Here is a 20,633-nt window from a genome sequence, read left to right on the forward strand (position 1 = left end):
GCATTTAATTCTTGGAGTTACTTCTAGGTTTAATGTTTCCATAGGCCCTATGATACCAAGCTTCCTTTATGGTGTCAGAGACCTGGGTTCAGACTTTAGCTCTTTTATCAATATACATAGTCTAATTCCGACAGATTATGTAACCTCTCAGTCTCTTTTGTGAGGTTATAGGTAGTGAGCGGGCCTTCTTGGGAGTCTGCAAGAAGGGGCTGGCCAACCAGGCCCAAAGAAAATAAATAGGAGGCGACTGTCATTTCACCGTCATTGACATGCAATCTAATGATATCTTCAGTCTAGTGCTCAGATTTTAAAGCTTTGGGGATCATTAGAGACACAAAGCTCAGGCACCAGGAGCCTCTTATGATGCCAGAGTCTCCAAAGTATGCCCACTACGCCATAGCCTGTCAGATCTACGCCTGCGTACAAGTCGCTCGGCACGCCTGCGCAGACTCCGCAGTCTTGGGTAAATGTCGTCAAGGAAAATCCCCAGCTTCTGGGTAAACAAGTTGCCGCGTGAGCCGGCCTGCACGTGTTCCCTACAGCTCTGAGACCTCTCAGCCTATGAGAAAGTTTTCAGGGCAGGGCTTGCATTTGCGTCACTGATTTAGGCAGGGCGGGGTTGTTTCTGCAGCCAATAAAAACGTCGAGAGTGGGTGGGGGTGTGGCTTCCGGTCAGATGTCCAATCAACGCGCTGGGGCGCCCCCTCCCTCACGTGGCTCTATCACTACCGGTTGTCATATCGTCCAATGGGAAAAATGACTGTGTTCTGAAATGCCAATGGTTGCTTTACAAGGGCTTGCCGGCTGCACGCGGAGCGGGGCATGGGTTGGCGTCTCTGAGCCAATAAGCTAGGGGAGGCGTGACAACGGGCAGTGGGAGGGCCTGGAGGAGTCCGTGGAGGAGCCCCAGGAGTGAAGAAATTTGGAGTCTACGTGCGCTCGGAACTGTGAGTAGCCCCTTACTCCGGGGCTGTGGAACTTTTTGTTTTCGGGGAGGTGCGCTCGGCCAAAAGGGGTGTCAGTTGGCGTGGTGTGTGTGAGGGATCATGCAAATGCGAATTAGCTGCAGAACAAATGCCTAATGGTTGTGGAGAAAGGGACCACAAATTCAGCTCTAGGGGACCACGAATGAGAGTTACCAGCATCAGATCTCTCACCACTCTGGTGTCCCTGGACACTAATGCCTACAGCAGGGTGCTCAGAGCCCTTAGCCATCCGAGGGAGCCGAAAGCGCCTGCGATACGACCCCTGAGAGCTGGTAATGGTTTGGGGTAGGCTCCCTAAACACTTGGACGAGGTAGAGATCTTGAGGCCGGGCGGGCGGGATGATCTGAGAAAGGCTGGTGTGTTGATTTGACCGAAAGGTTGTCTCATCACGACTATAGGTAGTATCATGGCCTCAGGAACATGCTCGGAAATAGGAACGGTCTAGCAATTTGTTGGATTCTGAAAGGGAGGCTAGGGTAGAGGGTTTCTGTACACCGTTTTGTCTACTCTTCTAGTAGAGGTGAGGAGTTACCAAAGGATTGCTCTGGTGTCTAGACGGTCGGGCAGAGGGTGAGGGAGGAGAATGAGGAAGTGAGATTCCTAGCAAAGCAGCGTGCCTGCAGGCTTCTCGGGTGATCTCGGGTTTTGGGCATAGAGAAACGAACCATGATGGTGAGCATGGAGCACAATCAATGCCTTGAGATCAGGCTAAGGAGGGAGAAGGAGAAGGAATTGGGTACAGCCTGCATTCTAGGCACCAAACAGGGGGATACTTCCCCCGCAGTCCTACGGTGCTGGAATGCAGTGTAGAGGTTTGGTAAAACTTCATAGGGTCCCTAAGGGTAACCAGCAGGACAGGGCTTGAATTTTGGGCTCCATTATTAGGAAGCTGAGAATGAAGCAGACAATTAAGTTTAGTAACTACCTACCAAGTCTTTTTAGTTTGTTTTGTTTTTTGAGACAGGGTTTCTCTGTGTAGCCCTGGCTGTCCTGGAGCTCACTCTATAGACCAGGCTGGCCTTGAACTCAGAAATCCACCTGCCTCTGCCTCCCGAGTGCTGGGATTAAAGGTGCGCGCCACCACGCCGGGCCTAACTACTAAGTCTTAGTTTTTCCTCATGACATCAGGGTAATATTTACCTTCAGTTGTTTGGGGCCTTACATGAGAACAGTATGTGTAAAGTTCTTAGCATAGCGCTTGGGTCATTTACAAACACCAACTATAAGGTAACAAAACAATAGCGATAGAGTTAGGGATTTCTGTGCATGCTGTGGCCAAGAGCAAGCCTCCTCTGCTGTTTTTCTGCAAGTTTTGATGACTCCTCTTTTCCCTCTCCCTGAGTTTTTTTTTTTTTTTGGTCTTCGGGCACCAGCCCAAATTCCATCATTCCTCCCCTGTATTCCTCTCCCAAGATCTGGGCCCCAGACTGAGGCTACTAGCTGTGTCCCAATTTGACTTCCTCATCTTAAATCCATTCTCCCCGACCCCCCCTCCCACCTATTCTGTCCTGTAATAGTAACTAGAAAGTCTGCCTCTGAGGGGGGGTCAGGGAAGGAGCAAGGTGCGGTCTCTCTCAGAACCTAGGCCTCCAATTTACCCGCCCTAGCTCTTTGGTACCTGGCCAGCAACTGTGTACAGTCTGGTGAAGGGGAAAAGCCAATGCGAGGAGCTTTTAAGACCCAGCTGAGGGAGGGCAAAAGCAAGTCCCGAAAAGAGAACCAGGCATGGGGGCGGGGGAGGGGGACCCCTTCCTCCTAACCGTCTCTCCAGGAATCTTTGGCTTTTGTACAGGACCGCTGTCGTTGGGTTGGGGGAGGCGCTACGGCTGTGTGCTTGTCCTGGGCCATCGGCCAAAAGAACACGATGTTCCCTAGTGCGCTGGCCGCCGCCCTCGGGGGCTGGCCGCCTCCCAAACCGCTGCCTCTCCAGCCTCCCTGCCCCACATTCCCCGGCTGCCCCGCCCCGCCTCCTGCCTCCGCTTTGACGTCACCTCTCTCTCCCGCCCCCTCTTCTCCATTGACGGCAGCAGAGCCTGGTTACTGTGGGGGATTGTGAGGCCCGATAACCTGGGCCTTGGGATCGGGTGGAGGCTGTTTGGAGTGCTGAAATCTTTTGTCTGTGTAAATGACAGCTACGGAAGTGGGCGAGCAATGGCTGTTTGGGTCAGAGGAATCACACCTAAATCCTTGAGAGCTGTGGAAAGAGAAAGGGGTCTGAAAAAAAAAAAGGAGAGCACTCGGTCACAACGCAGTCCGAGGTGGGGCAGGGGAGCAGCAGCGTTTTCAGGAGGAAGCTGAGCATTCATCCTCCCGTGTCTTTTGTTTTTTTGTGTTTTCCTGCTTCTGTTTTTCTGGGTTATTTTATAACACGTCTGTGTCCCAGCATTTCTATAGAACCCTGCCTCGCCGCCTCCTCCGAGGGAAACACCATTGTTAAGGAAAGCTTTAGCCACGTGACAATGAGGGGTGTGCACTTAACAGCTGATTATGTCAGCAGCTGCGTGGTGGCCTCTTCACTTGCCACCTACGTTTCCAGGGAAGCCTGAGAACTACTCGGCTCAGGCCTAGGAAAGGGGCCCGTGTCACTGCAGCTCTCCTGGACCCAGACTGGCATGTTGCCCTCCCCCCCATCAAGTCCCTATTCTCTTTTTATGAATCAATACTCTTCTTTTTAAAATGTAAACAACGTTTACATTTTTGTTGTTCCTCCTCTCCTCCAGAGGCTCCCTCTCCCCTACCTATCCTTAATAGAAAAAGAGCCGTCCTGTTTACCGAAGCTCTACTGTCAAGTCCTGACCCTGAGACTTACTTACTTACTGCTGAGAATACAGTAAGAGACAGATGGGCTTGCTGCTGGGTTCATGAACCTTGGCTTTCGTTTTCTAAGCAGCAGGAATAAAATGCCCTGGCCACCCATCCTTTTCTGCCTACCTCCGCAACTGCCCTCTCTGCTGCCCCTTTTGTAGTCCTGGCTTCCTGGCCCCCACTTTTGGGGCAGCCCTAAATGTGGGTGGCTGCATCCTCTGCACTAGTCACCAAGTAGGCTTCCTGGAGACCTTTTCTCTGATTGGGTATCGAAGCACCTGCTTTTGTTTCCTTTCACAGTAGCCATTGGCTTTCGCTGTCCTTTGTTTTTTTTTTCTGTATCCTTCCATCACCCACTCACCCCTTAACGACACGTGGACCCTCAATTGCCCTTCTCTCGGGATCTGAAGGGTCAGAGGAAAGAGTTGAATTCTTTATGACAAGGCTGGGGCTCGCGAGGCCAGGGAATGTCAGTCTAGGTTTTTCCTCTTCCTCTTCCCTTGGGTAGCAGACATTTCATTCAACTGGCACCAGGACAGGTGTCTTGTTCTGCCAAGCTTGTCAGTTTAGGAAGTAGGTTTCTCTTGTGCACCTCCTGTGGCCCAGGTATCCGCCCTGAAAAGGGGTAGTTTCCCTCCCTCACTTCCCTTTCATTATTGACTGCGTGAGACATCCTTAGCGCATTGTCTGACTGAGCGGTGTCTGAGGCCCTTCAGCCCAGCACCAGCACCCAAGTCCACGTGCAAGGATGTGTGTGACACAGCCCTGACCTCAGTGGGGGCCAGTAGCCAATCAGATGCCAGGAAGAGATCCTTAGCCATCCGGGGGCGGGGCCTGCGGCTCTTCGGGCAGAAGGCCAATGAGGGGCAGGGCCTGGCATTATGCAACCCGCCTCCCAGCCTCGCGGAGCTTCTGGGTTGCGGGCCGAAACGGCAGGCGGCTGGAGGGCGCTCGTACGGCCAGGTAGGGATCCCCGCTGCAATCCTAGGGTTAGTCTTTGTCCCGGAGCTTGGCCGCCACTACTTCCAACGTGATGGGTCACTTTCAGCTCTCAGAGAGCAAAACAATAATCCGCCTTTCCAATCACTGTCCACCCCTTCCCCGCCCCTGGGGCCCTAGGTGTTCAACTCAGCCCGTCACGGGTTGTCTGCGTTTGTTATTCGTTCACCTAACCTCCTGCTCTGCTCCTCCAGGGCAGCCATCCTGAACCCAAGAGACCTTTAGCGGACACGACCCCTTTACCCATTTCTGGACACTCGGGATTCCATGGGTTTGCCCTAGCCCAAAGACCCCCTTCGGGCTTTTGCGCTCCCTGTCTTCCTCCAATTCCTGGCCTCATGCCGGTCGTGATGTCAACGGCTTCAGGCTGGAACATCCTGTTCTCAGCTCTAGTTCTTGCTGTTGGCCACAGCAGCCTTCCTTCCCTTTTCTCTTGGCGCTCAGAAAATACTTGGGATGGGGGTGTGGTTATAGACAGGGATTAGAGGAAAAACTATATATGCTGGTTGTTGTGTCCCCTAAGACATTGATGTGGTAGTAGGGTTAACTAGAAAAGTAAGGAACGAAGGAAGATGCCTGGGTCCTTGCCTATGACAAGTGGTAACTCCAGTCCTGGTGTTTGGGAGTGGGCAGGGGCCTGAGGAAGAAAAGCAGTGTCTTGATCAGAATAATGTTCAAGGCAAGAACGAGGATGGAGGCGTTTCCACGAAGAACAGAGGCCGGGTATTTCTCTGTGGGGAAGCTAGGACTTGCTCCTGGAGTTCCTCTAGTTTGTTACTTTTCACATGGCTCCTAGGATCTCTGGGCCCTGGGAATTTGTTATGGTGGGTGTCCTTCTCCCCCGCGCTGCCCTGAACCTTGTTAGTCAGTTTGAGGGTGTGTTGGCCAGTATAGGACTGGGTCGGTTTCCCATTTCCACGACGATGGGGGTTGGGGGAGGGGTCGTTCCTGCCCTCCTCTGGTCCCTCCAGCAACCGCTGAGCTCAGCGGCTGACGTCGGTTTCCCTGGCGACCGCGGCTGTGGCGGAAGCGCGTGGTGGGGCCAGGCACATCGGCGCGCATGTGCAGCGGGGGTGGCACCGCCCCCGGATAAAATTAGCCCGGAAGCCTAAATATAGGAGGCGATCAGCTCACCCCCTGCTCCGAGGCCTCAGAGTCCCAGACCAGGTGGGGACATGATGACAATTTGGGCATAGGAAACCTGCAAGCTTTGACCCTCAGCTACTGTTCTAGTCGATTGTTCGGGCTGTACTCATTCCACACTGGCAAGGGGTGTAAGAGATGGCCTACGAGAGCTGCCTTTCTACCTGTGGTATCCTTAGGGGGAATAGGAAATAGAACATGTTTCTATTGCAAGCCCCAGGCCTGAGTCACAACAGTGAGGGACAGGCAGAGGAAGGTCTGGGTGTAGCCAGCAGATGCTGCGAGGTTAATAGCTCAGCTTTTGCTAAACATTCCTTCTTGGTTTCTTTTTCTAGGTGCCAGTGATTAAATTAGTCAGTCCTCAGAGACAGGCGTCCTACCTCCTTCATCCAGACCTCAGGAGCCCCGTTGTGCACCCGTGGTGGCGTCTTCACCTTCCCCATTTTGTCCTCCACTGTATGGCCCAGACATGAGTGGTCCCCTAGAAGGGGCCGATGGGGGAGGAGACCCCAGGCCCGGAGAACCTTTTTGTCCTGGAGGAGTCCCATCCCCTGGGGCCCCGCAGCACCGGCCTTGCCCAGGCCCCAGCCTGGCTGATGACACTGATGCAAACAGCAATGGCTCAAGTGGCAATGAATCCAATGGACACGAGTCCAGGGGTGCATCTCAGCGGAGTTCTCATAGCTCCTCTTCTGGCAATGGCAAGGACTCAGCTCTGCTGGAGACCACTGAGAGCAGCAAGAGGTGTGTGCGAGCCTGTGTGTGTATACATAAACGTGTGTGTGTGTGCGTGTATGATGCTGCTGACCACGTGGCCCTCCTTCACCTTAACCTGTTCCTTCTTTTCTAGTACAAACTCACAGAGCCCATCCCCACCCAGCAGCTCCATTGCCTACAGCCTCCTGAGTGCGAGCTCAGAGCAGGACAACCCATCTACCAGTGGCTGCAGGTGTGTGGGCTGTGGGCTGAGGGAGATGCCTGGGGGCCAGGGTCAGACTTTGGGGCTAATGTCTTTACCCCTTCATTCCTGTGGGTCCTGCAGCAGTGAACAGTCAGCTCGAGCCAGGACCCAGAAAGAACTCATGACCGCACTTCGGGAGCTCAAACTTCGGCTGCCACCAGAGCGTCGGGGCAAGGGTCGCTCTGGGACCCTGGCCACTCTGCAGTACGCGCTGGCCTGTGTCAAGCAGGTGCAGGGTGAGTGAGTGGTGCTTCCTGGCAGGGTCTGGCCAGGGCTTGGACTACCGTAGGGCCTTTCTCCTAACTGAATCAGCTTGGATTCCCTTCTCCTACAGCTAACCAGGAATATTACCAGCAGTGGAGTCTGGAGGAGGGTGAGCCTTGTGCCATGGACATGTCTACTTACACCCTGGAGGAGTTGGAGCATATCACATCCGAATACACACTTCGAAACCAGGTCAGTTAGAGCTTGGGTCCTCCTCACTCCCATTCCTACAGCTCCTAAGTCTTCTCTCGGTCTTGGTCTCCTTCTAGGACACCTTCATTCCTACAGCTCCTAAGTCTTCTCTCGGTCTCGGTCTCCTTCTAGGACACCTTCATTCCTACAGCTCCTAAGTCTTCTCTCGGTCTTGGTCTCCTTCTAGGACACCTTCTCTGTGGCTGTGTCCTTCCTGACAGGCCGGATTGTGTATATTTCGGAGCAGGCAGGTGTCCTGTTGCGCTGCAAACGGGATGTGTTTCGGGGTGCCCGCTTCTCAGAGCTCCTGGCTCCCCAGGATGTGGGTGTCTTCTATGGCTCTACCACACCATCTCGACTGCCCACCTGGGGCACTGGCACCTCTGCAGGTATAATACCCTCGCTCCTGTGGAGAGGGCTGGAAGCTCTGATGTTGTGGGATCTTCTCAGCTCACTTCCATTCCCTTCTGTTCTAGGTTCAGGCCTCCAGGACTTCACCCAAGAGAAGTCCGTCTTCTGCCGAATCAGGTAAGGGGGGGAGCAGGAGCAGGCCTCTCTATAATGTGGTCTGTGAGAAGGGGGTGGGGCGGCTTTCCCCTGGAAACCTCTAATACTCATCTCTCCCTTGCCAGAGGAGGTCCTGACCGGGATCCAGGGCCCCGGTACCAGCCATTCCGCCTAACCCCATATGTGACCAAGATTCGGGTCTCAGATGGGGCCCCTGCACAGCCGTGCTGCCTACTCATTGCAGAGCGCATCCACTCTGGTTATGAAGGTGGATAGGCTAGGGCCCGGGCCTGGGGGATGATGGGAGGAAGGGTTTCCTCTAGGATGGGGTAAAGGATGGGGCGAAGGTCAAGATGAGAGTTTGGGAGGCACTAGCTGAGTCCTTAGGGTTAGAAAAGTATTCTAAGGCAGAGGGTTCAGACCCCGCTCTGAGGTAGGGCTGGATGAGGTCCCTGAGCTATGACAAGTGAGAAAGTGATTCTCAGTGTCCTCTCTGGTGTGAGTCACCAGATGACTCAGTCTCTGTGGGCCATAGAGCCAGGTCTGAGCTGGGAGGGAGAGTGCCAGGCAACCAGACTCGAGGCAGAGAGGAGGGAGGGCGGAGGAGCTGGACAGCACGGATGAGACCTATGCGTTCTGTGCTGCAGCTCCCCGGATCCCTCCTGACAAGAGGATCTTCACCACACGACACACACCAAGCTGCCTCTTCCAGGATGTAGATGAAAGGTAAGGCAGAGACTTGGATGAGGGTAGGTAGCCAGGGCCAAGGCCTAGTTCTGACATTTGCTCCTACTTCAGGGCTGCCCCACTGCTGGGTTACCTTCCCCAGGATCTCCTGGGGGCTCCGGTACTTCTCTTTCTACATCCTGAGGACCGACCCCTCATGCTGGCCATTCATAAGAAGAGTGAGTTCTCCTGGTCCTGCTCTCCCTGCCTGCCTGTCCCCAGGGCCCCTTGTCATGGTGTCTCCCAAGGCTGTGGTCTCAGATCTCTGCCTCTCTTTCTGCTTACTCAGCTCTCCCACCCGCTGATAGCCACTTTCTTTCCTGTGCCCACAGTACTGCAGCTGGCAGGCCAGCCCTTTGACCATTCCCCTATTCGCTTCTGTGCTCGGAACGGGGAATATGTCACCATGGACACCAGCTGGGCCGGCTTTGTGCACCCCTGGAGCCGCAAGGTGGCTTTCGTGTTGGGCCGCCATAAAGTGCGCACGTAAGGGAACGGCGTCTCCGAGCTGGCGTTGGGGGTGGGGCAGTATGAACATGGCAGGGGTAGGGAAAGGCCTGAATTCGCCTTTACAACCCCACAGGGCACCCCTGAATGAGGACGTGTTCACTCCCCCAGCCCCCAGCCCGGCTCCGTCCCTGGACTCTGATATCCAGGAGCTCTCAGAGCAGATCCATCGATTGCTGCTGCAGGTGAGAGTCGAGGAGGGCTCGAGAGTGAAGTGGTCAGTCAGAAGAGGCTATGGAAACTAACCAATCCATCCTCCTTGCTGTAGCCTGTGCACAGCTCCAGCCCCACAGGGCTCTGTGGAGTTGGCCCTCTGATGTCCCCTGGTCCTCTACACAGCCCTGGCTCCTCCAGTGATAGCAATGGCGGTGACGCTGAGGGGCCCGGGCCTCCTGCTCCAGTGAGTAACCGGCTTCCAGGGCACTTTTCCCGTTGTCCATTCCATTGCGCATCATCATTGCCTGTCCCTCGTGCTACCCCACCCAGGCTCCTTGGTCTTTCTGCCCCCCTGCCACCCCAGTGCTGCCCAGTGCTCTGCTGTCCCACAGGTGACTTTCCAGCAGATCTGTAAGGACGTGCACCTGGTAAAGCACCAGGGACAACAGCTCTTCATTGAGTCTCGGGCCAAGCCTCCACCCCGGCCCCGCCTCCTTGGTGAGTAGGTACCGCCATAGGCCAGGGATGAGGAGCAAGGCTTGAGGTTCTCCTGGACTTCATTCCCAACCCATTTACTCTTTCTTTTCCTTTTACCCCAGCTACAGGTACATTCAAAGCCAAAGTCCTCCCCTGCCAGTCCCCAAACCCCGAACTGGAGGTGGCCCCTGTTCCTGACCAAGCCTCATTAGCATTGGCCCCTGAGGAGCCAGAGAGGAAGGAAGCCTCTGGCTGTTCCTACCAGCAGATCAACTGCCTGGACAGCATCCTCAGGTAAGGCCTGCCAGCCACCTTCTCCTCGGCCCTGCTGTGCCTGCCCCAGGCCTTCCCTTAACCCCTTTGCTCCATCCATCCCCAGGTATTTGGAGAGCTGCAACATCCCCAGTACAACCAAGCGTAAATGTGCCTCCTCCTCCTCCTACACTGCCTCTTCGGCCTCTGACGACGACAAGCAGAGGACGGGTCCAGTTCCTGTGGGGGCCAAGAAAGGTAAAGACCCAGTGCATGCCAGGCTCCCGGTGCCCTGCCCCGGCCTGTCCCAGGCGTTTACACTTCTGCCTTAGGGCTCCCCTGCTCTCCCTGCCCTCCTTTCCTGCCTCCTGATTTCCAGGTTCCTCCCTCTAGCCAACCCCTCCCCACTCCTCCCTGGGATCTCCTCTTCCAGGGGCGGGGTGGTAACCAGTGCCATCTTTCCGCACAGATCCGTCGTCAGCAGTGCTGTCTGGGGAGGGGGCAACTCCTCGGAAGGAGCCAGTGGTGGGAGGCACCCTGAGCCCGCTCGCCCTGGCCAATAAGGCAGAGAGCGTGGTGTCCGTCACCAGTCAGTGTAGCTTCAGCTCTACCATCGTCCATGTGGGAGACAAGAAGCCCCCGGAGTCGGGTATGGGCGTGGAGTGAGGGGGGTAGTGATGGGCCCCATTTAGTCCCTCAGCCAGAGCTCTTTCCTGCCTACCTTTCTCCCTGTCCCCCAGTGGAGAGAAGGAGGCGACCTTCTTAGCTTGGGGGTTCTGCTGCTCCTGACTGTCCACCCCACTAACCTCTGCTGCTTGCCCCTCCCCCACTCCTTTCCATATTCTTACTGTCAGTTGAAACATAAAAGTTGGGTTTGGGGGAGGAGGTCCAGCCCTAAGATGCTGACCACAGTTGCTCTAAAGCAGGGAAGACCAAAGACTCTTCAGGGTCTTTGGGTAGATCTTAAGAATGTGTGAAAAGCAACATGTGGGAAGGCTTCCCTTCTAAAGACGAGGTTTTGTCCCCGGGGGTTTTGGGCAGGCTCTGGGCGGAGACTGAGCATCCTCTTTTCTTCTGGAATAATTTTGCATGGAAAGAAGAGTCCATGTCTTCTTCTTGGCAAGGAAGTGGCCTTGAGTACCTGGGGTCCTGGGCCTTGGTGGTTGGGCTGTAGGAAAGGGAGGTTGTGTGTAGCTGTGGTGACCATTCCTTCATCTCACTCCTCCTCAGACATCATCATGATGGAAGACCTGCCTGGCCTGGCCCCTGGCCCAGCCCCCAGTCCGGCCCCCAGCCCCACAGTAGCCCCTGACCCAACCCCAGATGCTTATCGCCCAGTGGGTCTGACCAAGGCCGTGCTGTCCCTGCACACACAGAAGGAAGAGCAAGCCTTCCTCAACCGCTTCAGAGATCTTGGCAGGCTTCGTGGACTTGACACCTCTTCTGTGGCCCCCTCAGCCCCTGGTGAGCGAGGGAGCCACCTGGGGCTTCCTTGAGCTGCCTTATGTGCAGTCAACTGCTGGGGGGATAAAGTGATGGTGAGAGAAGATGTATCTACTCTGGGACCCGGGTGATGCTGCCTTCACCATCAGGACTGGGTTTAGTTAGATTTCTAGACAGCATCTCCCTATTAGGCCAGGGCTCCAGGCTGCAAGCTGAGGAGGGAAGCCTGGGGGCTGGCACTGAGACAAGCAGGCAGAATGCCTGGTTCCAGGTAAGCTACTCCAGTCCTAGCCTGGGAACAAGGACAAATTGTGCCCACATAGGACCTAGCATCACTGACTCTGGGACAATCTTGGCTGGGGTTGGACTTCAAGGGCAGATGGAAAACAGCCCCTCTAGGTACCTGCAGGAGACCTTTGCAGACGGCTATGGGACTGAGGCCTGGGCTGTTCTGCCCACTGCATTGTTCCATTGTGAGTTAGGCAGAGCACAGTTTCAACTGGCAGGACAAGTATCCAGGCTGGCATGGCTTGAGGGATTTTGGCAGATGGACTGAAGTCACCTGCCTATTCGTCCATGGACCCCTCTACCCCCCTTTCTCTGCCAGTGTGCCTCTGTTTTGCACACCCCAGCTTGACCATCATGTAACTGTGCCCTTCTCTGGCTCCTTTCACAATAAACCCCCTTGTCCCCTGGCTCCTGTGATTCTTCCCTGACCCTTTCCCTACTTCCTTTCTTCTGTCTGTCGCATGCAGGGTGAGCATCTTTCTCTGCTTGGCCCTTTCCCTGTCCTCCTCTTAGTGTTTCAGGGCAGTAGAGGTGGCTGGCTCCTTGTTAACCCTGGTCTTTCCCCACAGGCTGCCACCATGGCCCCATTCCCCCTGGTCGCCGACACCACTGCCGATCTAAAGCAAAGCGTTCCCGCCACCACCAGACCCCCCGGCCTGAAACTCCCTGCTATGTCTCCCATCCTTCACCTGTGCCCTCTTCTGGACCCTGGCCACCCCCACCAGCCACTACCCCCTTCCCAGCAGTGGTCCAGCCCTACCCACTCCCAGTATTCTCCCCTCGAGGAGGACCCCAGCCGCTTCCCCCTGCCCCTACATCTGTGTCCCCTGCTACCTTCCCTTCTCCTTTAGTGACCCCAATGGTGGCCTTGGTGCTCCCTAACTATCTATTCCCTACCCCACCTAGTTATCCATATGGGGTGTCCCAGGCCCCTGTTGAGGGACCACCCACGCCTGCTTCCCACTCGCCCTCTCCATCACTGCCCCCACCACCTCCCAGCCCCCCCCACCGCCCAGACTCCCCACTGTTCAACTCAAGATGCAGCTCCCCACTCCAGCTTAATCTGCTGCAGCTTGAGGAGCCCCCCCGCACGGAGGGGGGTGCTGCCACAGGAGGCCCCGGAAGCAGTGCCGGGCCCCTGCCTCCCAGTGAGGAGACTGCTGAGCCAGAGGCCAGATTGGTAAGCAACACTTCCTTCCGTCCACCCTGTCTTCTGGGCAGGTTCTCAGCATCCTGGAGTTGGGATGGGTGGGAGATCCAAGGGTAATTTCTGAATGAGACAGAAATCAACTGCCTCCTCTGTGAAGGGACAGTTCTGTCTGACAGGTGGCGAGGACATCCCATTATACATCTGTATACATTCTGAGGGTGTATCTGCCGCTAGGAAAGGGTCCAGCATTATGTTCCCTACTGTCACCTCTCCTCTCTCGGCTTGGCCCAGTGTCATGGAGCAAGGAGCAACGGCCTGTTGGGTTGGGTGTGCCTCCTCTGGTTCTCCTCAAGAGTAGCAGCAGTTGGAAATCAGCCGCGGTGGTGATTCCTTACTGCCTTCCTGTCCCTCTCCAATGCCCTCCTCCTCTAGGTGGAGGTTACCGAGTCGTCCAATCAGGATGCACTTTCAGGCTCCAGCGACCTGCTGGAGCTACTGCTACAAGAAGACTCTCGCTCGGGCACAGGCTCCGCAGCCTCAGGCTCCCTGGGCTCTGGCCTGGGCTCTGGGTCTGGTTCGGGATCCCACGAAGGGGGAAGCACCTCAGCCAGCATCACCCGTGAGTCGTGCTGTCTGGTATCTCCCAGAGACGGGGAGTGGGGAGCTTGCCTTAAAGCCAGTGAAGCCTCTCAGGGTGAGAGTGCCAGTCAGCCCGACTCCATTGGCCTTGTCCACCCTTCCACAGGCAGCAGTCAGAGCAGCCATACAAGCAAATACTTCGGCAGCATCGACTCTTCGGAGGCTGAAGCTGGGGCTGCTCAGGCCAGGGCTGAGCCTGGGGACCAGGTGATTAAGTATGTGCTCCAGGACCCCATCTGGCTGCTCATGGCCAACGCTGACCAGCACGTCATGATGACATACCAGGTGCCGTCCAGGTGAGCTGGAGGGGCTCCATCATCTTCCCTTTCAGAGAAGTAGAGACTAGCTTACTTGTTCCGCCCGGATAACTTGAAGTTCTTCCCTCTGGGGCTGAGTCATCCCTGGCGGTGCCCGATGTGGCATAAGCCCCCATTCCTTAGGGCCCTATTAGTACTTCTCAAGTTGAGGGTAGGTTTCCTGGTGTAGAGAGCTGCTTTGTATTACCAGAAGGCACAGAAGACGGCAGGCTCAGGAATTGGGGTTGAGGATGAGTGCCAACCGATGCTCTTGACTCTGCATCCTAGCCTCTGCCTTCCTCACACAGGGATGCAGCCTCTGTGCTGAAGCAAGACCGGGAGAGGCTCCGGGCCATGCAGAAACAGCAGCCACGGTTCTCAGAGGACCAGAGGCGGGAACTGGGTGCTGTGCACTCCTGGGTCCGGAAAGGCCAGCTGCCTCGGGCCCTTGATGTGACGGTGAGAGAAGTCTGGGAAGCCAGGAAGAGAGTAGGCTGGAAGATACTGAGCTCAGGCTACGGGATAGAGGACTAACGTCTGATATCAGTGTCTTTGGATCATTAATTCTCCTGGAAGCTAATTCCATAAACGTGCTGCTGCTGAGTTATATAATATTATTAAGCCACATCACCTCACAAGTTTTTTACAGGACTTCATACCACCCCATAGTAGGATCTCAGCTGACCACTTTAAACAAATTTGTGTGTATGAATGTTTAGTCTGCTCATATGTATATCCACCATATGTGTACCTAGTGTCCATTGAGGTCAGAAGGCAATCTGGAACTGCAGTTGGATAGTTGAGCCACTATGTGGGTGGGTATTGGGATCTGAAGCTGGGCTCTCCAGTCTGTCCCCTCAGTAGAGGATTTTCCTGTCTTAGACTGTAGGTACATGTGTGGACTGGTTTCTTGGGAGCGTATTTTGCGACTCACTAGTAGGTTAAGGTTGGGATGCTGGGCTAGTAGATTCCCAGTAAGAATGCTACATAACTTGTCCTCCCTTCTCTCCCCAAGGCTTGTGTGGACTGCGGTAGCAGCGTTCAAGATCCTGGCCACTCTGATGACCCACTCTTCTCTGAACTGGATGGATTAGGGCTGGAGCCCATGGAAGAGGGTGGAGGCGAGGGTGGAGGGGGTGGTGGTGGCAGCGGTGGGGGTGGTGGGCGTGATGGTGGTGAGGAGGCCCAGACCCAGGTTGGGGCTAAGGGTTCAAGCTCTCAGGACTCTGCCATGGAGGAAGAAGAGCAAGGTGGGAGCTCATCCAGTCCAGCTTTACCTGCAGAAGAAAATGGCGCCAGCTAGACTCCACTTTGGGGCCACTTACAGCAGACAAATGAGAGGCTTCCTTTCAACCATGTTGGGGTTCTTATAACTCAAGATACAGCTGGACCAACCAATAGGAAACTGCCCCAGCTTCTCCCAACATAGGGGGCAGGACCCCCATTACCAGCCCAAGGCTCAGGAACTGCCTCTAGCCTCTTAGCAGAGTGGAAATTTTCAGCCCAATTTGGAGGATTGTCCACTCCCATCCTGCTGAGGAGACAGACGGTTCTTTGGTTAAGGTTGCTGACAAGCTGCTGAAGTGGTCTCTCCAAATCCCAGCTGAGCCTGAGTCCCAGTCGCAGGGTTGGGGCTGCACTTATTTATTTGGGGGAGACAGCTCACTCTCCCACCTCACCCCAAGATGGGAGGAGGGGAGCCTGGGATCTGTGTAGGATCCAGGTCCGTGAACCCCTAGCTGCTCCAGGGTGGGGGAGGTTGGTGGACCATGGAGTCCCTGGTGCTGCCCCTCAGGTGGGACCCAGGTGTTCTCAGCTCTACCCTCTACCAATGACATTTGTGTTTTTGATATTGTGTCTGTTATTTTTTTTTTTTAATACAAAATGACAAAATGAAAAACCAAAAACCCAAGACTTTGTGAAATGAAGTTGGGAGTTTGGGTGAGGGGAGGGGTGGCCCTTCCATCAGCAAGGGTTGCTGTGTAAGTGGGAGATGAACTCTTCCTTTTTCCTCCACATTCCTGGCAGCCCAGGACGTCGTAAACTCTTACACTTAACACAACTACAGTCTCCACCATTACCTTAGCTTGGTTATCTTGACAAGAAAAGGGGCAACGTGGCTAAGGTTTTGGCAAGCCCAGTCCTACATACGGAGGCAGAAACAAGTGAAAGCGCTTGGAACTCCGTGGGCTGACTTATAAAACTGTTAACACACCAGAAATAGCTGGTCAGTAAGATACCAGTCCTTGAACTTAAAACTTAGAAGAGAGGAGCTTGGGAGGGTTGAATAATAGGAAATCCAGTTGGGACTGTTGGTCAAAATACAAAACCTCTGTCTTGCCACCTGCTTGCTGCCTGCCTCTAATAGCTGATCTACTTTGAAGTGAACAATGCACTCTCGTCGGCGCCGTGGCTTAGCTGGTTAAAGCGCCTGTCTAGTAAACAGGAGATCCTGGGTTCGAATCCCAGCGGTGCCTGGTTTATGTGGAAGTGGTATATTATTGCCGGATTATTGACGTCTATGCTGAAGGAGATTGCTGCCGCCTTTCTTCCACTTGCCTAAATATATATATACTCTTAATGCCAGCTTTCCTATGCACTTTTAAGAATATTCAGAGGCAAACCTCTGATTCCCAAGACCCTGCTGCTCAACCCTAAGGAGGACTGTCATACGGAGTGTACTAGTTTTATTGGGGTTTCACTGTGGCTCCTTGAGAAGAGAGTCCCGGGAAGACGTTGCTGTTCAAGACAAGGCCTCGACCTGGCACTCTAGGCATAACACACGCTTTAAAAAAAGATAAAACAAAAGCGAAAGGCGAAATCCGCAGGGGCCGAGGGCCTTGATAACCAGCTATAGCTCTACAGGGCAGTGGCCGCACGCGGCTGTGATGGCCGAGTGGTTAAGGCGTTGGACTCGAAATCCAATGGGGTCTCCCCGCGCAGGTTCGAATCCTGCTCACAGCGCTAGTAGTTTTGGTGTTGCTGTCCTGATTAGCGAAAAGTAGTTCATTTTATTTTCCAGTTCTTTCTTTGAAGAAGCTCCCACTGGGATTCAGTCACCCGGGACCGTCTCGGTAACGCCTCGGTACGACTACTGTGAACTTGTAAAAGACGCTTCGATTTCAATTCCTAACTCCGTCTGTTCACGAAGATTACCGGCTCCACTCTGAATCGCTCATCCCTTTTCCCTACTTTCCGACTGTATCACCCGAAACCACGAATCACCCATTCACCTTGGCCGCTACTTGATTACATTTCTCACTTCCACTTTCCCTTCAAAACTTCCCAGACACTCCTCCCAGCTCTCCTTCAAAGTCATGGCCTTCTCCTCCACCCCTACTTGTTATTGCATGCATGTAAGTATATGTATATACATATATATTACCAAATATAACCCGTTCAGTCTGTATAACGCTACCTGTATGTGTATTTTCAGGGCTGAGTGTTTAGCACTGGCGCGGGCGGGCCGCCTCTCTCCCTCCCTGCTTTTAGTTGCCTACAGTTCTTTGTGTGGGTCTGAGGCTCTATTTTTGGCTTCCTTGGGAAAATGGTTTCCCCCAGACTCCACAACTCAAGTAGCTTATCATCACCACTCCTCCCAGAAGAGCACTCCCAGGGAACTATGGCTACCCCCCAACCCTCCACATCTAGATTGTCCACCTCTCGGGCCCACACTGCTCTCCAAGTTTTCCTTTCTACTGTATTGCTCCCATCGGCTTCCAGAAGTGGTGATTTCATTCAGAACAACAAAAATATCTGCTGGGTGTCCTTAGAACTCTCATGTGTAAGGCAACTTAATCTCTGGATGTGGAAACTGATGGGAGGTGGGGCCTTTGGGGCATTATTTGAACTAGAGGATGTTACATGAGTGGATCTCTCATGACAATGATACCTCTATAAGAAGCAACTCCAATAAGCTTGCTTATTCTGCCGTGCCATGATTCCCTCTTCCAAATTCTGATGCAACAAGAAAGCTCTCATCAGATATGCTGGCGCCATGATCTCAGGCTTCCCAGCTTTCAGAGTGATGAGCTAAAGAGGCCTCTGTTCTTACCCAATTACTCAGAATATAGAGTTGTTGTAAGCCAACTGGAGAAAAGGCCGGCAAACAGAGGAAAATGCTGCCTGGACCCTGAACTCCTCTTCAGTCAACATTCCGTTTCTTGTTTTTCTGTACAGCAGGAAGACATCACTGCCCCTGCCTTCCTCTACCCCTTTGAAGTAGAGGTAGAGCCTCTACTTCCAGCCTTGCTTCCTTTGTTAAGGTTAGCAAATAACCATCACACTACTCAATGAGTGGTAATCAGATGCTTGCCCTTAGAGACAGCCTCTTCACTTGCCTTCCAGCCTACAACATCCTCCTGATAGTCCTTCTGCCTTGGTAGCAGCCCATTCACAGATTCATCTGGACCTTCCATGTTAGAGGAGTCACAAGGCTCACTCTTCCTGGTCTTTCTTCTTTATCCCTGCTTTCTGCTGAGACATGGCTAGTCTAGTGATCCCTTACATTGCCTCACATTTTCTTCTCCAGCTCTGGAACTGTTCCTGAATGCTTAGTATCTGTTGCTGGCCACTTTCTGTCTCTGCTGGGCTATGTACTAGGGATCACAAGCTTTCTCTAACATTCCATATTGATCAGTCAGCAATTTCTTTTTCCAATAAGCAAGGTTTGGCATTTTGGAAATGTAACAGCACCCTGACTTTACTAATCCAGGCTTGTCTCTCACCTGTCACCTGGATCATTGTGGATTCTCCAAAATTACCCCCTGATGTCCAGTCTCTTGGGGTGCCAGGGATTAGCCCGGGACTTTGTGCGTGCTGGAGAGACACTCTCTAAATGATGCCCCTCCTCACTAACTGCCACTCTTGTGACTCCAGTTCTCTTCCAGTTTACCTTTTTTTGTGGGAGGGTTGAAACACAATAGTCAGGAATGCCTCAAATTCACTATATTCACTATGTAGCCCAGGTTAGCCTTGAATCACAATGATCTTTCTACCTTAGCCTCCAAAGTGTTGGGATTGCAGACGTGAGCTTCCCATCCCTTCCCTCACCAGCAGAGAGTAATACTTCTAATATATAAACCAAGGAGGACGGGGTGGAGGCTGGCTCACATCTCTCATCTTCCATCCAGTTTGAGATCAGCTTGGGCGCTGTAGTGAGAGTTGGTTTCAAACACAGCACAATTCTAATCAGCCTTCTGAAATACACAGCACCAAGGACTCAGGCTACAGCCAGGAGAGTAGCTCTTGCCTCTTGGGAAAAAGTCCTGGGGTCCAATCTCCAGATCCAGAAAAAAAACAAAACAAAAACAAAAACATGAATCTGATTCCATGAGTCCAGTGGGCGGTGTCAATAGAAACTCATTTTTTTGGAACTAAACTACTTGTACTGTATGTACAAATAGAAATGAATTCTCATATACACAGTTTTATAGCTCTTTATGTTATGGGGACTCTCAGCTCTGCATGGAGCAGCCCCACGGGAGTCTGTGGGGTGGATTTTAAAGAAAAATTATGAATATTCATGAGGTGAGTAGCATATTGTATAAATATTCATGACATGAGTGGCATAGAAAGTGACCCCTTTCTTCCCTCTCAAATAATAATTAGCCAATTCCTCTATGAACCTCACAAAAGGTGTGTGTGTGTGTGTGTGTGTGTGTGTGTGTGTGTGTGTGTGTGTGTGAAAACCATGAGGCGCATGATATTCTAGTGACATCAAGCTTTTAAGGCTGCAAATCCTTCATCAAGGCATCTGTGCGGCCGGAGACTCTCTCGCCTCAGTTCCTGATATCCTAGAAACAACCTAACTTCATCCTCAGGGATGTCTGACCACAAAGGGGCCTCTGACGATGCATCCCCCCTCAGTTCCTCCCTGACCTCCCCTTACCTACCCAACACCATATCCCTTAAAGCAAAGACATGCTGGTAGGCACCAGAACATAAAACAAAACACACAAAAAAGCCTCTAGCCGTCAACCAAGAAATGCCATTGTCTGCTAACATGAACCAAGGAATGCTCTTTGGGTAAAATGATGACTCAGGGCTGGGGATGAAGTTATCAGATAATTTTGGATCACTTTGGTGTGCCAGAAAGGAAGAAAGCTCTCAAGGAATAACCAGCTGATAAGTAACGAGAAGACGGTGAGAGCTGAGAGTGTGCCCCACTGAGCTACCACTGTCTAGGAGAACTGAGGTTAACATGATTTCAGGGCTGGGGATGTGGCTAACTTGGTAGAGTGCTTGCCTAACATGTGCAAAGGGCTTCGAGACCCACCACCTCATGAAGCTGGGTGAAGGTGCAAGTTTTTAAATTCAGTTACTTGGGAGGTGGAGGCAAGAAGGACACAAGTTCAAAGTCATTAGAGGCTTCACAAGACCTTGATTCAAATAAATACACGAATAAAACTAATCATTATTAACGTTTTTGTTTGTCCTTCTTAAGACAGGGCTTTGCTGTCCTGGAAACTTGCTATGTAGACCAAGTTGGCCTTGAATTCACAGAAATCCACCTGCCTCTGCCTCCCGAGTGCCACCACATTGGGCTGACTTAGAGTCTATCTATTGTAGGTCTGGCTAGTCTGGAACTCCCCTTTGTAAACTAGGCTGGGCCCAAAATCATAGAGCTCTGCCTGCCTCTTCCTCCTGAGTGCTGGGTTAAAGGTGTGTGCATCGCAACCAACTCTAAATAAATGATTGTGTAACAGAGTGTATAGTTCAATAGTTCATTGGATAAAATACAAGTTGAACATTTCTAGCCAACATAAATAGCTGAGAGTACAGAACAAAAATAGCTCTCTCTCTCTCTCTCTCTCTCTCTCTCTCTCTCTCTCTCTCTCTC

General features: G+C 53.0%; 1 protein-coding gene and 2 non-coding genes across 5 annotated transcripts; all 3 read left to right on the forward strand.

Moving 5' to 3' along the window:
• The first annotated feature begins 883 nt into the window (after positions 1–883).
• On the forward strand, positions 884–15,699 carry Per1 (period circadian regulator 1). Of its 3 annotated transcripts, none has more exons than XM_029546002.1 (23): positions 884–947; positions 6,270–6,678; positions 6,785–6,883; positions 6,977–7,131; positions 7,230–7,351; positions 7,539–7,740; positions 7,828–7,879; positions 7,984–8,126; positions 8,506–8,584; positions 8,657–8,763; positions 8,917–9,070; positions 9,168–9,276; positions 9,360–9,491; positions 9,640–9,745; positions 9,847–10,018; positions 10,104–10,234; positions 10,446–10,625; positions 11,207–11,440; positions 12,277–12,887; positions 13,290–13,476; positions 13,603–13,792; positions 14,101–14,251; positions 14,808–15,665. In XM_029546002.1, the coding sequence occupies exons 2-23, from the start codon at positions 6,404–6,406 to the stop codon at positions 15,093–15,095; spliced, it is 3,879 nt and encodes a 1,292-aa protein (XP_029401862.1). In that variant the 5' UTR covers positions 884–947; positions 6,270–6,403; the 3' UTR covers positions 15,096–15,665. The 3 variants fall into 3 exon arrangements, with proteins under 3 accessions (XP_029401862.1, XP_021068089.1, XP_021068088.1); XM_021212430.2 differs by lacking the exon at positions 884–947 and adding an exon at positions 2,017–4,755 and having other exon boundaries at positions 14,808–15,699; XM_021212429.2 differs by lacking the exon at positions 884–947 and adding an exon at positions 4,762–5,958 and having other exon boundaries at positions 14,808–15,699.
• Positions 15,700–16,195: 496 nt separating this feature from the next.
• On the forward strand, positions 16,196–16,269 carry Trnat-agu. Its single transcript has one exon. It is a non-coding gene; the product is annotated as a tRNA-Thr (tRNA).
• Positions 16,270–16,674: 405 nt separating this feature from the next.
• On the forward strand, positions 16,675–16,756 carry Trnas-cga. Its single transcript has one exon. It is a non-coding gene; the product is annotated as a tRNA-Ser (tRNA).
• Positions 16,757–20,633: the final 3,877 nt, after the last annotated feature.

This window comes from Mus pahari, chromosome 14, assembly GCF_900095145.1.
Source record: "Mus pahari chromosome 14, PAHARI_EIJ_v1.1, whole genome shotgun sequence".
NCBI lineage: Eukaryota > Metazoa > Chordata > Mammalia > Rodentia > Muridae > Mus > Mus pahari.